Genomic DNA, 17,846 nt, shown 5'->3' on the forward strand with positions numbered 1-17,846 from the left:
TATATTTTGTATGTATTTAAAGAAGGGTTCTGCATCTACTGCAAGTAGCTTATAACTTATAATTGAGTATCATAAAAGATTGCTTTCAACGTAAATCATGCAACGATGCTTCCAAGAAAACGCAATTTTATACATCGCCTGGAACAAAATATAAATATGCTTATTTAAGGTTCGGGCCCAATCAACCGATATGATGAAATTCTTCATATTCTCAGGCCTTATATGGATCAGCGACATCAAACGTCTTTTGCTTAAACGTATTCGAGCAGCAAATTAACTCCAGTCGATATACGAAATTTTACCCATAAATAGAACTAACATAAACTTTATTGAAAGGATTTAAATAAAATACCAATAAATTTCATACACATAAGAAACAAATCCAAAAGTTATTCTATTTAAATTAATATATATTAAGAAAAAAATAAGTGATACATTCCAAACCGTTTACATTCAATTTGACCATATAAAAGTTACAAAAGCGCTAATAGGAAACGATACTTGAATAAAGAATAATTTAATCTTTAATTAGTTTAAGAAAAAAAGATAGAACTACTCTGAAAGTACTCATTAAAGGTTTAATCAAAGATTAATTTTACCCATTTAATCTTTGAGATCAACATACGAACGAACACGTACGACTGCGGTTTTCAAAAGAGTATTTATTCAGTAATAAATACTCTTTGATCTCTACCATGTGCCATCTTACTTATAATTCTTTCAAATTTGACATTTACGTATTATTTCACAAATTCAGATCTAGAAAATGTGAAATTTTAACAAACAAATATTAATATAAGAGTAATGACCTTGTGCTTCGAAATGTTTCCACAACTACCTAAAGGTCATCGTAAGTGCTCAATAATTTTGTTTTCAATCTTAAAATTAATTTAATCGATAATATATTTAAAACATTTAATGCAGTAACTAATGATTCTTTAAAATAATTATCACGACAATTATTAATAATGCAAGGCGTCCACAATAAGATATGAAGTTCAATAGGGTACGACAAAGGTTCGGTGATGAGAATAGACTAGCAGTTGGACCACCTGATGTTGTATAGATGGTCAAACGCCAATACGCCACCAACTTTGGGAATTAAGATGTTATCTTTCCTGTGCCTTTAGTAACACTGGCTCACTCACCTTTCAAATCGTAACACAAAAATACTAAGCATTTCTGTTTGGCGGTGGAATATATGATGAGTGAGCTGTACCTACCCAGGCGGGCTTGCACAAAGCCCTACCACCAAGTAAACTTAATTTACAAAAAATATTTTCATCACTAACTTAAGCCTCAAGCTAACTAATTATATAAATTCATCATACGTATTCAAGTTTAATAATACCTGTTGATCTAATCAAATTAAGTTTAATTATTTATTTATACTATAAATAAAGGTTTTAAGCCAACAGGCAAACAAGAGATACATTTGCCTATACATGTACTTTATTAAAGTATTAATTAATTATTTACGTTTTTATTTGTGTCAATGTGATTGAAATGATTTTATCTGTTTTATGACGTAAGTTTTTTTATAATCATACGACTATGCCAGAAAACGCAATTGCCATCAGCAAGTATACAAGTTTTCGTATTAAATGAAATTTATATTTCTAAAAATCGATTAAATATGATAAAATCTAAAAAAATCAAAGGAAATCACTTAAATGAATACGTTTTTGAAGTATATGTATCAAGTAATATGGTAAGAGATTGGCACTCGGAAGGCGATTTACATTACTTCGCATCATTATCATCAAATTAAGTACATAAGTATAAACATTTTGTATCTACTAAAACAAATTGACACTTCGTAAAAAAATTGTCAATTCGTATTGTTGATATAGGGTTGTTCTTCAGTTGGGCCCATCCTTGTGCCTATATTATTTCATTCTACTCACTATACAAAACAGAAAACAGTAATATTTTGTAACACTAGAATAACTAGTTAATAAGCCTACACAAATCTACCAATAAAGCAAGGCTATAATATATTTATGTAAATCTAATGCGGAAATATATTCTGTTAGCAAGTTCTTGATTTGTATTCGAATTACAAGTCCAAGATATAATTGAATTTTGTGTTTCATTCCGCAACATAAAGCATAATTATTTTGTAAAAGTCAGCAAGTGGCGGCCTTATTTTTAAACGTTGCATAGTTTTCATTGACAATATGTCACTGTCTCTCATCGTTGAGTTGAAAGAGAAACACAGCATTGTTTAACTGATCAACATTTATTTGTAAATCGTTGATTATTAGTTAATATTTTAAATAGTTAAGAAAAATTTAAATGAAAAGTTAACGCATTACAAATTACAAATCCAATCTTTTAAATTATATTTAACTCATAAAAGTGATATTCAATAAGTTATTGTAATTATTAATTTTCCGTTTCAGTTAGCTTCGTGGAAAAATGGCCCTTAATGAATCCTTACGATATGGGATTTATTATAGTAACGTATTTTGCATTTATTCTCAAAATAGGACCCCTGCTAATGGAGAAGCGTCAACCGTTACAGTTGAATAAATTTCTTATATTGTATAACATGGTTAAAGTGATAAATTCGAGTATATTAGCATTTAAGGTAAATCTAATTATAAATTCTGTTTCTTTATTAGAAATATGTATATCAATTCAAACTAGATATTTATATAAATAATCAAATTTTAATTAAATATCTAAGCTCACGAGGTCCAGAAAAAAATATCTTTCTCGGTAATTGTTTAATGGAACTTTGAGTTCTTTGTCCGTTTTTCCGTTTACTAAGTTACTCTGAAATTCTTTACGAATTTCGAATCTTAAGTCTATTGTAAACATGATTCCATAAAAACAAAAATAGACAATCTAACAACCCAGTGGATACATAATTAATTATTATTTAATTTTGCTTAGATATATTTTTGATATACCTACTATTTTATATGCAATCTAGATACCGCGAGTCATGCGTTGCTAATTACAACTATCAGGTTTAAAAACACGAACGATAGATTCGGCATTAATCCGGGATTACATTATTACTTAGATATAAGTTTTATAACGCAAGCGCTGTATGCCACTGCATTACGATTAAGATTATGTACTGCTAAAACCCTAACAACCTACCCTAAAAACCGGACGTTACCGCAGAAAGTCAAACATGTAATCAGCTAACAACCCTTGGTGCAAAAATTCTTAAATTTTTCTTTTTTATTTGACGTCTTTCCTGTTTTTATTATTACGAGCTAAGAAGCTAAAATATTTATTTCTGCTACAACCGTGACGCTAATTAAATTGGCCAATTTCATGTATATATGTATTACACAAACACTTGCTGTGTTTTCTTAGCGTTAGCGTTAAATGTGTTTGCGGTAACGCTTGGTTCGCGGCGAATGAATCCTTTGACGCGAGCATAAATATCAAGTCGGGACGGAGAACAAGGTGCAAAGATGCGTGAAACGGGTGAACACGCGCGAGAAACGTTCCACTTACGTTGTCGCGTTGTTTCACGTGTCTTCATGGCGCGTATGTAGATATACTGGTGTATACAAATATGTATATCTTACTTTTTAGTGAGTATTATATACTCACAAAAATCATTATAGAATACGTATGCAATAAATTTAATTATAAATTTACATTTTACAGTTTTTTTCATACATACTTGATAAAGGACTTTTCCCACGAAAGTGTGTATATGATGGACAAACCATGTTCGTAAGTATAGTTGATCTGACTCATAACTTATTGCAAAGCATATTAAAATTTATAATTGTATTATATGCCATAAATTATCAAAATATATGATTATTACTTTTAATTTACATTTTTTTCGGTAGAATCTTTAGTTTTGTCTTATAAAATGGTGATTCAAAGGTACTTGTAAGAGCCTATTTTAATGGATTATTTTATTTTGAACCATTTCGCTCTTTTAGAAAAAAAAATTACTACTATTATTATAAAGTATGTGCAAATTTGTACCATACCACAACCTCTCTACTCTCTCTCATACCACCTCTCTTCTCCCTCTCTAGAAGCTAGTATTTTATAAAAAAAAAATACCTTGAAATATTCACCAAAACTTGTACAAACAAATTTAGACACAACATTTAAACCTATAAATCAGTCAGGTATTAATTATCCCTGTCATTCGACACGCTTTTCTTGTTCTTTAAATATAGCTTTCTTATTGGGTTTTCAACCAGTTTCCTTATTTATTTTTTCTTTAAATTTAAAAATATTATAATATTTATTTCAGATAATAGCAGTTCTATACTGGAAATACATGGCAACAAAAATCTTAGACCTCGTAGACACAATCGTATTCGTAGTCCGCAAGAAAAACGACCAAATAACATTTTTACACGTATATCACCATGTTTTCATGGTGCTTGTGACTTGGTGTTCGTTGAAATATGACCCCACGGATCATTGGGCTTTTATGGCAATTGTAAATTGTGTTATACATATCATCATGTACACATATTACGGTATTTCAGCTCTAGGTCCGAGATACAGGAGGTACCTTTGGTGGAAGAAATACTTGACTATTATGCAATTGGTTAGTGACAAATTTTAAAGATGAAGACTTAAATATAAAGATGCACATACCATCAGAAAGGCCATTTGCTTACCTGCCTACCAAAACATAAATTTACAAATATATATTACTATCAGTCTAAAATAGAATAAGAGTTATTTTTATTAATTCCAGAGATTTCTTCGGATATTAATTTATTGTCATTATCATTTAATGGACATCGTTTTTCTCTTACAGCTTCAATTCGTTCTCATTTTTACTCACGTGGTGATTCAAACATACACTTCGGAGTGTCCTATGAGCTCTGTTACCTACTGGGTGGGAATATTTAATCTTTCACTTTTCATTTGTCTTTTCACTGACTTCTATAACAAGAGATATAGAGCAAAGTTGAAGGACACGTCTTTTGCCTGTACAAGACAGGTCGTTGATTAGGTTTTTTTTAATTTACTTACATGTATTTCAATTAGTACTTTAATTATGTTTATATGTAAATACTGATAATAAAGACTATTGATTTGTGTTTCCGTTATTCATTTCGTTCTAAATCAGCAACCTTTCTTACATAAACTATCTATATTTATACGAATATTTTAAATACAAAAGTACGCTTTCACAGCTAAATCACTTAACTGATTCTCATAACATTTGATATGAGGCAAGCTTGAACCCCAAAAAGAACATAAAAGAAGACACAGGGTATTTTTTTTAACTAATACTTGCTCCTTTCCTCTTGATATACGGGCTGAGTAGCGGGAGAATACTAGTAATATATAAGTCAATTGACGATACAGATAGCTAATATTTAAAATTTAATAATAATTTTAAAATGAAAAGTAATATAATATTCATTAGTAAATTGGGCTAAGAAATAATTAAATTTGTTCGGAATATTTTGGGGTTAAATAGGTATTCGTTTAAAACTTTAAATAAGTTCAATTTACTTAATTTTATCAATTTAGGAAAATGTGTAATAAAATATTCGTTTCGAGTTTTGTTGTTATACATTCAACTTTAAACACCCACACTTCGTTTCCTAAGCTCATTACGAGTTGCGTTCTCTGTTTGTGTTGAAATTTTCAAACCAATAAAAATATTTACACGCAATTTTAAAGGGGCTTTTTAAAAGGTCGCTACCGATAAATATATTTTTTCGAGAAGAACAGCAAATATTTATAATGAATTAAAAGTGATCCTTTAAAATACTCGACGATCAAGAAATGCTGATATAGCCTTAAATTTTATTTCATAATTTATATTGTCAGTTATATTATATTGTTATTTATGTATATATTGTCATTTATTTATATCCTGGGACATTATTCACACACGGCCAACTGATCCCCAAACTAAGCAGAGCTTGTACTATGGAAACCAGACAACTGATATACTACATATACTATTTTTCTTTTGTAAATACATACTTATATAGATAATTACACCCAGACTCAGGACAAACAGACATGTTCATGCACACAAATGTCTGTCCTGGGTGGGAATCGAACCCACAACCTTCGGCGTGAAAGTACCTACCAACCACGCCAACCGGCCCGTCAACTGCTTTATAACTGCTCTTTTATTTAATCAGTTTTTATGGAACTGTCTTCCGTTTATTCCTCAATTGCTAATCTTAAGTAACAAATAGTTCTTTTCGAGTAACAATAGCTAGTTAAATATTTGTTGGCATAAATTATCCTGAAGGCTTGTGTAATATATTTTTTATTATTTTTGTCGAGAATAAGCCGAAACGGATTATTTTTACATTATCATAAAATTAGAATCGAAACTCGATTTTGGTAAGCAGATACTGGTAAAAAATTACACGAATAAAAATTCAGGTAATTATGCTAATGTATGCTACGCCCATACCCGCTTTGTAAAATTACTTGCCTTACATGGCTTTATGCTAATATGCTATTGAATGCCCATTTGACGTCTCCACATGACATTAGACTTAATAGAATTGCTATACGAACTCATTTATTTCGTCTTAATAGGCAATTCTTTTTGATTTTAAGAGCTTAAATTGATAGAAGTAAGACGTTTCGATATAGAAAACATGCAAATGGATATAGCATACTTTTTGTGCGCATATACTATACGGCTTATTAACAATTGCTTTATTTGCTTATTATGGACGGCTCTTGGGGATAAGACCGACTCGTATGACGTGACGAAACACGACATGACGCTTCGACGGCGTTCTTTACTTCCTTGTGTGTGCGTAGTGCTTATACTTTATACTGCGTTGCTATATATTATTATAATAATCTGATATTATATTTATTTTAGTAACGAAACTCTGTTCGTATTAAATATCTTCGGGCAGTAAATAAATTGCAATAAATTCTAAAATATTAAAAAATGTATAGAAATATGTATAGAAATATATATAGCAATTGTAAATAATTCTATACATATATATATATATATATATATATATATGTATAGAATTATTATATATATTATTATTTTTAATATATATATATGTATAGAATTATTTACAATTTAATTCACGGACTAAAACAATAATATATTGGTCTGACAGCAATTTGGTCTGTCTACACTATCGGATTCGTTGTAACGACGCTTTTGGAAATCGGCTCATTTTATTATATAAGAAATGTATAATTTTAAAACTAAATCAGGCGTTTTGTGCAGTTATGCTTTGGAGACAATAGAATCATTATTTGGTCCTCAAAATTTGTGAGGCTAAAAAAACGGTCAAGAATATAATCACGTTCATAAACCACATCTTTCTAAAAACACAGAATCGAATTATGAGTACAGCTATCAATATGTAGATAAAGGGAATGGCGAGTTTGTAAAAAAAATACTTATAAAATCGGGCCAATAAATTCTAAATTTGTTTTTTTTTTTAATATTATTTTCAGTACAGAACTTTCGCTTCGGATGGGATTACGCTTTATGTAGGCTTCAAATTGATTCAAGTTTTTTTTTATATAGGTACTTACATAAATTAATATTGAATTTCAATCAATAATGCTACAACAGTGTACTTAACACTAAAAATAACTAATACATAAATATATTTTAACTTTTTTATTATTTTTGTAGCATGTAGGTATAGCTTTGAGTTTAACAAACTAAACTACGTGCTTAAATTAGAAAATAACAGTACCTATTTTTACCCATATATGAAATAAATATGTTTTTGTTTTGATTAAATTGATTAAAATAATTGATCATCGTCATGGTTTTTTTTAATATTTTAAGAACTATTATATTCTACACACACAACTATATTGATATTAGTAAGATTTGATATTAAAAAAATATTTTTGTACATATATAAAATTTACATAATTAGACATTAACTTTTAAACTATGTCGATACTTATAAACGTACTGAAAATCCGAGGCAAAGTTTTTCTTCTCTTACTTAGATATGATTATTTGATGGTTATTGAACTATATATTACGATCGCATAAAAAATTGGACCCTTAGAAAATTATCTCAGCAAAAAAAATTAGGCTACAATCATACAACGGACCGCTGCCCGTTGTATAGGTTCGTCTTATCGTTAGTATTGGAACGTATTTTTTTTCGGTGATGAATTATATATTTAAACGATCGAGTTTACACCTACGACAGTATTCCAGATCTAGTAAAAAATATCGATTCAACAAAATATAGAACGGTCCGTTTAAAAGTCTTTCAGACAGTTATCAAAATGTTCCAGTAAAATATAGTATGAACACAACTTAAAAAACATTATTGTAAATACGAACCCACTAATATTAACGAACAATTGTTAAAAAAGTTATAAATAAATTCAGAAGTCCACAGATATTTAATTAGACAATATTCAAAACAAATATAAAAACTGATTAGTTGCAACAGCTAATAAAATGTCACCCTTCACAACTAATTAGAACCTACTCCTTGAACAACGGAAAATTATCCAATTGTCAAGTTCCGCGACGAAGATAAACATTAATTGGAAAAGTTTAAAATTATTCAATGTAACTTAAAAGACAAATTATTTCAAGTGTCGTAAGAAAATATTTTAATAAAGTAACTATATAACAACTTAAACAAGGCATTTTTGTACATACATATTTTATAAAAACATCAGTGAGGGAAAAAAAGTTAAAGTTCTACTGAGCTTTGAGGTAATTAACGTTTAGTTTTGGTAATGTTTGGTCATTCTGACGTCAGGATGACGGGCCATTATAAAATTTATTTTTTTTTGTTAATGGTTTAGGTACCAAATATTTAAACAAAGGTACTAAATAGTTACTAAATGCTGGTAGTATTTTAAAGCTCTGCTGATCTGCCACTTTGTACAGATCTGATGCACGCTTAAAATGGGTAATGTTTGCTCAATATTTTTCGAATAACTCCGTTTTCATGGACATAACTTAATAAAATTTTAGTTATTCCTTCCATAAAACTACCTTTTCTATGAAACTATTCAACGTGCTATATTCTTCATTAGAAATATTTATTTTTAAATCACTTCACAAGTCGCTATTTCTTATTTTGTTTATTCTTTATTCTAGAAACAAGCAGTAAAAAATTAAGTAAATAATAACAAAATACCACATAACCCAATAACATCAACAAATAACTGAGTGAATAATTGAGTAACGTTCTTAAAAATTCAGCTCATCCGAAAAATATACCTTATATTCATTTATAGGTACCATAGATATCCGAGTGTAGGGCGTAGTAACTCATAAATATAATCTGTATTTGAAACAATTAAAAAATATATATGTGTGCGAACAACTTTCGTATTTTGTTTGTTCGTATTTAATGAATAGAAAATCTATTGAAATAGTCGCATCAAAGGAAAAATGTAACGTTCTCTTTATAGTCATTATGTATTGTTTCGTTTTCATTGTAAGAATACGTCGTTTTTATGTACCTCACTATTTACAATACAAAATGTAGTGAAGTTATTATACCAAGTATAAATAAATAAACGTAAAATAAAGTACGAAAAAAAATATGTATTTAATTGTTGCTTTACTATCTTTCGGAATAGATACACATATAATCACAAAATTTGTGATTATAATTCATCTCGTGCTTTACGGTGAAGGAAAACATCGTGAGGAAACCTGCATGTGTCTAATTTCACTGAAATTCTGCCACATGTGAATTCTACCAACCCGCATTGGAGCAGCGTGGTGGAATAAGCTCCAAACCTTCTCATCAAAAAGAGGAGAGGAGGCCTTTAGCCCAGCAGTGGGACATTCACAGGCTGTTACGGTACACATATAATAAATAACATCAATTTGCCACATGAGAGTTACAAAAAAACGAAATCCTTAAAGTTGTGGTTTTGGATGAAGTATCATTTAAATATTTAATATTATGATGACATGCATCAATAACTTAATGCTAAGAATAAGAGTATGTGCTATATGGAATTTGTGCTAAGTTTTTAACAATTTTATAGAAATAGATAAATAGAACATAGGGCCGCCTGGTCAAAGATTTCATCACATCTGGGTTTCCTTGGATATATTCTTTAAATTTTTAAAAATTTCATCTGTTATTACTATATTCCGGTGAAATTGAAAATTTGAAAGAAAGTAACTGATGTACGCTTACATAATTATAATTCTATTTACAATATAAAATGAGTTAATCTTCGACATCTTAAGTTATCAATCAATTAAAAAAAGAGAATTCTGATTTTATAAAACTAATAAATTATATATTATTTGGAATACTCAAACCAGATGCCGACTAAGCCGACTAAGCCGAGATGGCCCGGTGGTAAGAACGCGTGAATCTTAGTCGATGATCGTGGGTTCAAACCCGGGCAAGCACCACTGAATTTTCATGTGCTTAATTTGTGATTATAATTCATCTCGTGCTTTACGGTGAAGGAAAACATCGTGAGGAAACCTGCATGTGTCTAATTTCACTGAAATTCTGCCACATGTGAATTCTACCAACCCGCATTGGAGCAGCGTGGTGGAATAAGCTCCAAACCTTCTCCTCAAAAAGAGAGGCCTTCAGCCCAGCAGTGGGACATTCACAGGCTGTTACAGTTACAGTACAGTTACAGTTGGAATACTATTTAGGACTGCCTGAGATTCGTGAATTCTGTACATTTACCGTAGTGGTTAAATGTTAATCCAAAGAATTTGCTTAATAAATGTATAAATAGTACGATCACAATATCTATAAAATTCCTAAAACAAAGGTTTTATTTATCGACATTGAAGCTTTTTAAAAACGCTGAAGCTTAAACAATAACAATAAATGACTGTGTATCTACTTAAATAAATGTATTGTAGATAATTTTAAAGTTTATAATATGATCGTATCATAATATGAGGAACGAAGGTTGTTTCCCGTTTGCATAACTACCTCTAAATTATTATTAATGTAGCCATTAATTAATTTAACTTCGCACAGTTATTCTCAGTTTTAAGTGAACAAAAACTTGATAAACAGAGCTAACCCGACTACCAACTGCAATTAAAGGAGGAAATATTATCTTAACGACTTAAGGCCAGGACTCTATCAGCCTTTGAGGTCTCACGAAAACAAACTTCGGTAATGCGATCAACGATTTGTTGGGCTTGGAATATTAAATTAGATTTAACTAGCCTTTTGAGTTGGTAGCTCTAAATTTTAATAGGCTAAATTTAAAGCTTAAAATAATTTCCAGCATTAATGGTTTTTAAGTTCTTCTTTAGTTTTTAAGTTTTTCTTTATTACCTTAATGAGAAGTACATGTACGCTGTTTTAAAATTAATCAATTTTACTTTCTTCCTTTCTCCATTCCCCGCCATTGCTACAATTTCTGCAAAGTTACTAAAAACATGCATTTCACTTAGAAACGACAAAAAGATACACATTACAGTTGCACATGATAATAGAATAGCTGTACGTCGCCTACAGCTTGAGACTTTTTTTTTTTTTTATAGAATAGGAAGGTGGACGAGCATATGGGCCACCTGATGGTAAGTGGTCACCAAACGCCCTTAGACATTGGCATTTTAAGAAATGTCAACCATCGCTTATAGCCAATGCGCCACCAACCTTGGGAACTAAGATTTTATGTCCCTTGTGCCTGTAATTACACTGGCTCACTCACCCTTCAAACCGGAACACAACAATATCAAGTATTGCTGTTTTGCGGTAGAATATCTGATGAGTGCCTACCACCAGTAAGTTTACAGACATACTTACCGCCGTAACAGCCTGTGAATGTCCCACTGCTGGGCTAAAGGCCTCCTCTCCTCTTTTTGAGGAGAAGGTTTGGAGCTTATTCCACCACGCTGCTCCAATGCGGGTTGGTAGAATTCACATGTGGCAGAATTTCAGTGAAATTAGACACATGCAGGTTTCCTCACGATGTTTTCCTTCACCGTAAAGCACGAGATGAATTATAATCACAAATTAAGCACATGAAAATTCAGTGGTGCTTGCCCGGGTTTGAACCCACGATCATCGGTTAAGATTCACGCGTTCTTACCACAGGGCCATCTCGGCTCACAGACATACTTAAATACACACAATACATATAGCCTTCTAATATATACTGCTAGATAAATTGGCTATCTAATGTTGAAAGAATTATTAAAATCAATTCAGTAATTTCAAACTTTATAAATTACAAGCAAACAAAGCTTTCATCTTTGTAATATTAGTATAGACAGCCCAAGCGGGGCCAATTTCGAAGATACAAAATATACTTTTACCAATGATTGGATATGAAAAAACGTCAGCCTACGACTGAATTATGAAAAAAAAACAGTAAAAAGACATAGTTACACATTTCTTATTAGCTATTTCTTTACTTATTTCATACTTTAAAGCAGTGCTCCACTTACAAAATCACTTACAAAAATTTTTGGCAAAAAAGTACTTATTTATTTATATACTTATTATTAAAATCAATGAAATATGAAAAAATGTTTATTGAGAAATGTAAAAAAATATGTTTAATAAGAAATCGCTGATAACGCTACTCTCATTTCTTGGTCGATTGTCCTCAGGCATTCTTTCTTGTTATTTAATCGTAATGATGGGCCACCTGATGGTAAGTGGTCATCAACGCCCATAGACATTGGCATTGTATACCTGTACCATACCTTGGGAATGAAATTGAAAGATGTTGTCTCTTGTGCCTGTAATTAACCTTTCAAACCGGAACACAACAATACCAAGTACTGCTGTTTTGCGGTAGAATATCTGATGAGTGGGTAGTACGTACCCAGACGAACTTGCACAAAGACCTACCACAAGTAAAAGAGTTGAAAATCCTAATTCGCAATGACAGGTCAGGCTTTGAAATCAGTGAAGATTTATTTTTATATGTAGGCAAATCCGACAATAGGTTTCCTTCGAATGTTTTACTTCACAGGAGGTGCTTCTATACTTCATGTTAACGCCGGCCACGGAATTTATTATAAACCCAAACTAAGCACATGAAAATCCAGAACTTCGGTTATAATTCAAATATCTTTTTAAATAATAAGTTTTTAATTATTATATCATTTTTCACTTCTGTAGGAAATGGTTTATAAAATAAAACACAGTACTCGTTTAAATGTTTATAGCATACACTTAATCTATGTAATGTTTGGAATATCTCCAATCCACCAAAACACTAAACTGTTTTCGGCATTAGTTGAATATTTCATATCACTATTTATGGATACATCTTTATCCAAATGTTTTACATTGTCAATATCCATCCCACCATCTTCAAGTGCTGATACAGGATCATTGATATGGTACTGGCCTGACCCCGTGGCTAGAATAGGCCTCAAAGGATGAATTGAGATGCTGTTGCAACAATCATTGTGTAGAGGAAACTGAAAAAGAAGAATATGATGTCTGAATTATTTATTTGAAAACCATACATTGTGGAGGATAGACAGTTGACCAATTGATAAAATAACTTTTGTATATATATACATATATTAAGAATTTTCCTCCATACAAAGGTTACTATAATATATAGATACAGATAGAAAAAATCTTATGCCACAGTAAGAAAAAGTTTATTATATTGCAAAAATAAGACAAAACTTAAAAACAATAAAATAAAGTATATAAAGTGGTATGATGTTCAAAATTGATAACTATTCACTTAAAGTTAGGATGAGAGTTAATTATATAAATAATAACTAAAGATATAGAGAACAAGTATAAAACAACAATAACATTGTTTACAGTAACAGCCTGTTAATGTCCCACTGCTGGGCTAAGGCCTCCTCTCTCTTTTGAGGAGAAGGTTTGGAGCTTATTCCACCACGCTGCTCCAATGCGGGTTGGTAGAATACACATGTGGCAGAATTTCAATGAAATTAGACACATGCAGGTTTCCTCACGATGTTTTCCTTCACCGTTAAGCACGAGATGAATTATAAACACAAATTAAGCACATGAAAATTCAGTGGTGCTTGCCCGGGTTTGAACCCACGATCATCGGTTAAGATTCACGCGTTCTTACCACTAGGCCATCTCGGCTTTTTTAATTAATAACATTGTTTATGCCATTCAAAATATTCATAATACAAATACTGCCTCACCTCAGTGATCTATGAAACTTACCCTGAAAGTTGCATTATCTTTTGAAACTTCAGTAACATTAATGCTTTCGCTCCAATTAACTGAGTCCACATCCCATACTTTAGTCACCCCGTCAGTTCCTCCAGTTACTAAATATTTACCACAGGAAGACACATCAAAATATATTCTTTGGTTTGTATCCACTACTCTGGTAAGGATGTTGAGTGGCCTTCTGTAGTACCGAATATCCCATACAAGTAGTCTATGATCTTTTCTAGCACCAGAAATTAATTTAAGGCCATCTGGAGTAAATTTTATGTGGGTCACACCACCTGAAAACAAAAATATTACATAGTTTATATTATCAAAATTAAGGTTAATCGATCAAAATGCAAGAGATTATCAAATAAACATAAAATTAATCTAATTATAATTATATAAACGGTAAAAATTGACACAAGATCTTCAAGAACATCTATCATAACTATTTTGCCTAGTTGAAATTGGGAAAAGGAGGGTTGGTAAGAAGCACTTCTCGTCCATCACAAACACAAAAATAAAAATTTCAGTTGCCGACTATTTTTAGATTTTTTTTTATATTTGAAGATATATAATTTTTAATTTAATACGTTTTACATGATAAATAATATAGTAAGTCAAAGCAACTATTGACCAAAACAGTATTTGGGATTTTTGTGGTTTATTCGATCTTTAAGTTATTATTTCCTAAAGAAGCGCTCCATGAACCATAATATTTTTTACTCACGATTATATTACTCTTAATAGACTTTTATATAAGTACTTATTTAATTTGGTTCACTGTGCGCATCTATCCTAAACGGAAAAATATACGTTGCGCGTGAGTATCAGTTGCCGTTTTTTTGCCGCGCTCAAAAAGTATTAGTGTAAAGTGTAGATATCAATATTGAGTTCGGAAATCATTGTGAATATTTTTGGATATCTTGATAATTAATAGAAATATGAATAGAAACATTTTATCGATACTTAGAAGTTCTAAAAACAGTGATATATACAGAGTGGTTTTAAATATAGATCATATGCAACTCATATTGCTCGGCTCAAAATCAAAATACTCCTGTCTCATCTTCCATAATAACAAGAATTTTTGCTTCAACAAATACTGGCGACGACACTACGAAAAACCCTAATACACTTAGTTGTTGATAGATCAATTAAGTGTATTATAAAGAGTCTCAAACTTACTGATTATTTTCGATTGTTGATTATTTCCCATACTTGGAATATTCAATTCATTGTAATAATAATTTATTTTATCTTAATCTTGCATTGAGAATACTAATTATAATTGATTTTTGTGCTAAAACAAATGACAGCAGTGTTTATTTGAAGAAATGTTCATAAAATCTATATTAAGTTTTTTTTTTATTTATTACTATAATTACCAACTTTTTACTTAAAATAATTATTTTTCATGTTTGTTATAATATCTGCTACTAAATAAAATTGATATTACATTAAGTAGCTGATGGGCGAAAAATGCCCTTATCAACCGTCCTGGATTATAACAAATATTCATTATTTTTCAAGTTACTCGAAATATTGCAATCATTCACTTGGTAGACAAAGTATACAGTGAAAAGCCTTATTTTTTATTTTTAAATATTTAAATATTATTTTAAGTTCAAGTATTCACTTCATATTTATTTTCAATTAAATCCATAGTCAATAAATTTAAAATGATTTTATTTATTTATGTTGATAAATATTTAATATCATATTAATAAGTATTTTTATATTAAAAACAATTACCAGTATGCCCATGCATTTTGCCAATGCTTTTATAAGTCCCTAACTCACTCATGTTGAAAAGACTGATAGTGGTATTCCATGAACCTATGGCTAGGAGATTTCTATCTGTAGCCAGACATGAAGCTGGTGAATTTGTCTTGTGTTCTCCAAAGTCTCTTCCTGGTCTGGAAATAAAATGATGCCTTACTTAATAATTATTAAAAAAAAAAATGCTTTAGAATAGAAGTTTGAATATAATTTAAGTTCTCTAAATAAATTAATATCACTAATGCTCAACAAAAATATAAAATAGAAAAATATAAATAACAATACCTATCAACATCAAATGTGCGTAACATCTTTTTATATCCTGCAATAATTTTAGTGCCTTCTGGATTAAATGTGACTGATAAAGCTGGTTCCATCTCATCAACTGCATTAAACCCACGGTACGAAGCTCTTAGAGATCCATCAAAAGCATCCCACATCTGCACTGGGTCATTTTGTCTTGTTGTTAACCAGCTTTAAGATAAACAATTTAAAATAATTTAATCCTTTTGGTATTTTGTATAAAAAGATGTAAGCTCAGGATTTGTCATCAGTTTTAAAATTAAATAACATACCAGCAAGTTTCAGGGACATTACTATTCATTCCAGGGTACCAACAGAAGTCATAGACTAGACCAGCTTCTTTGACATGAATTACTGACTCTAAAACATCTATTGTCCTTTCAGGATGAACAGAGCCAAAGTATAGGTCTTTAGGAAGTTCTGTAATGTGTACTCCATCATTGTTCACTACAGTTAAACAGCATGTCCCATCTGGGGACCATTTGCATCCACGTAAATAAGGTTGTATATTATTTTTTGCTCTACAAGAACGAGACCAAGAAGAGTTGCAAAGTTCTAATAAAGTTTTGCTTGAAAATAACTTTGGGTACTGAAAAAAATCGGCTGCAGTGGCTACATTTGTTTCAATGTTTATGTTATCATTTTGATTAGTATCAGATTGATTGGGAGGGTCCAAGCTTGCATCTATATCCATTACGATTTTCCTATTACAATATTATAAATAAGAAATGCATTATATACTTAACATAATATACAATAAGGATTCAATATATAATAAAGCTGTTAACATCGATTACTTTGTTAACTATAACTATTCAGTGTACAACATTTAACAACTTAACACTGTTTTGAAAAAAGTTATTGATTTCTTTAAAATTGTATTGTCAAAATTTAAAGTCAAATCTCACTTTTTCCCCTATTTCTAGATAGGCAAACGCCTATCCATACAGCCTCAAGTAATTGCAAAATTTCAATAATTAAAATAAACCATAATAAATAAATAAACCGTAATTTGGCCGTTCATATTAAAATTAAATAAGTGAGAAACCAAAAATGGAAGGCATATTTACAGTAAAGATGATCAATAAAACAACGCCGAGTGAAGATTTCAATATATTAGTTATAGAAAATTAATTAACAGCTTACAGTGAAAATATATTTTATAAAGAATTTGTTTTAATTACATTTAACATAACCTTTTCCTCAAAAAGGGAGAGGAGGCCTTAACCCAGCAGTGGGACATTCACAAACTGTTACTGTTACATTTATACGGCGTGTTATTTAATTATTAACACTTAGTATTTTTTCCATAATCTTCAGTCTCTTTGTATTTTTTTTTTCTAAAACACAGTATCATCTTGTACCTAGTTATATCAACTATTATAATTCGTAAAAATTCGTGTAAGTGAAAGTGCCAATAATTGTTACATTTATACGGCGTATTATTTAATTATTAACACTTTAAGTTATTTTTTCCATAATCTTCAGTCTCTTTGTATTTTTTTTTAAAAACACAGTATCATCTTGTACCTAGTTATATCAACTATTATAATTCGTAGAAATTCGTGTAAGTGAAAGTGCCAATAGTTGGCAAATGACGTAAATTATTTTCCTTGCTCCAATATTTTGTCTGTTTTCGTTATCATCTTAGAGAAATAAAATAAAAATAAAAAAATTAACGAA

At 30.3% G+C, this 17,846-nt stretch overlaps 2 protein-coding genes across 2 annotated transcripts; one reads left to right on the forward strand and one right to left on the reverse strand.

Annotated features, from left to right (window-relative positions):
• Positions 1-804: 804 nt before the first annotated feature.
• Positions 805-4,963, forward strand: LOC126769732 (elongation of very long chain fatty acids protein 7-like). Its single transcript, XM_050488649.1, has 5 exons — positions 805-850; positions 2,406-2,593; positions 3,637-3,705; positions 4,247-4,549; positions 4,766-4,963. Exons 1-5 carry the CDS (start codon positions 805-807, stop codon positions 4,961-4,963), a joined length of 804 nt encoding a protein of 267 aa, XP_050344606.1.
• An 8,102-nt stretch (positions 4,964-13,065) lies between these two features.
• LOC126769596 (telomerase Cajal body protein 1 homolog) lies at positions 13,066-17,015 on the reverse strand. The gene is made up of 5 exons (XM_050488460.1): positions 16,436-17,015; positions 16,146-16,334; positions 15,834-15,997; positions 14,085-14,374; positions 13,066-13,342 (listed from the first exon to the last, which is right to left on the reverse strand). Exons 1-5 carry the CDS (start codon positions 16,855-16,857, stop codon positions 13,097-13,099), a joined length of 1,311 nt encoding a protein of 436 aa, XP_050344417.1. The 5' UTR covers positions 16,858-17,015; the 3' UTR covers positions 13,066-13,096.
• Positions 17,016-17,846: the final 831 nt, after the last annotated feature.

This window comes from Nymphalis io, chromosome 7 (genome assembly GCF_905147045.1).
Source record: "Nymphalis io chromosome 7, ilAglIoxx1.1, whole genome shotgun sequence".
Taxonomy (NCBI): domain Eukaryota; kingdom Metazoa; phylum Arthropoda; class Insecta; order Lepidoptera; family Nymphalidae; genus Nymphalis; species Nymphalis io.

Bases quoted from the DNA above. Each gene is read 5' to 3' on its own strand.
- LOC126769732 (XM_050488649.1), top strand. From the start codon at position 805: ATGACCTTGTGCTTCGAAATGTTTCCACAACTACCTAAAGGTCATC. The intron at 851-2,405 runs GTAAGTGCTCAA...TTTCCGTTTCAG, and splicing joins ACAACTACCTAAAGGTCATC to TTAGCTTCGTGGAAAAATGG. The intron at 3,706-4,246 runs GTAAGTATAGTT...TATTTATTTCAG, and splicing joins ATGATGGACAAACCATGTTC to ATAATAGCAGTTCTATACTG.
- LOC126769596 (XM_050488460.1), bottom strand. From the start codon at position 16,857: ATGGATATAGATGCAAGCTTGGACCCTCCCAATCAATCTGATACTAAT. The intron at 16,335-16,435 runs GTATGTTATTTA...TTTATCTTAAAG, and splicing joins AATGTCCCTGAAACTTGCTG to CTGGTTAACAACAAGACAAA. The intron at 13,343-14,084 runs GTAAGTTTCATA...CTTCTTTTTCAG, and splicing joins AAGATAATGCAACTTTCAGG to TTTCCTCTACACAATGATTG.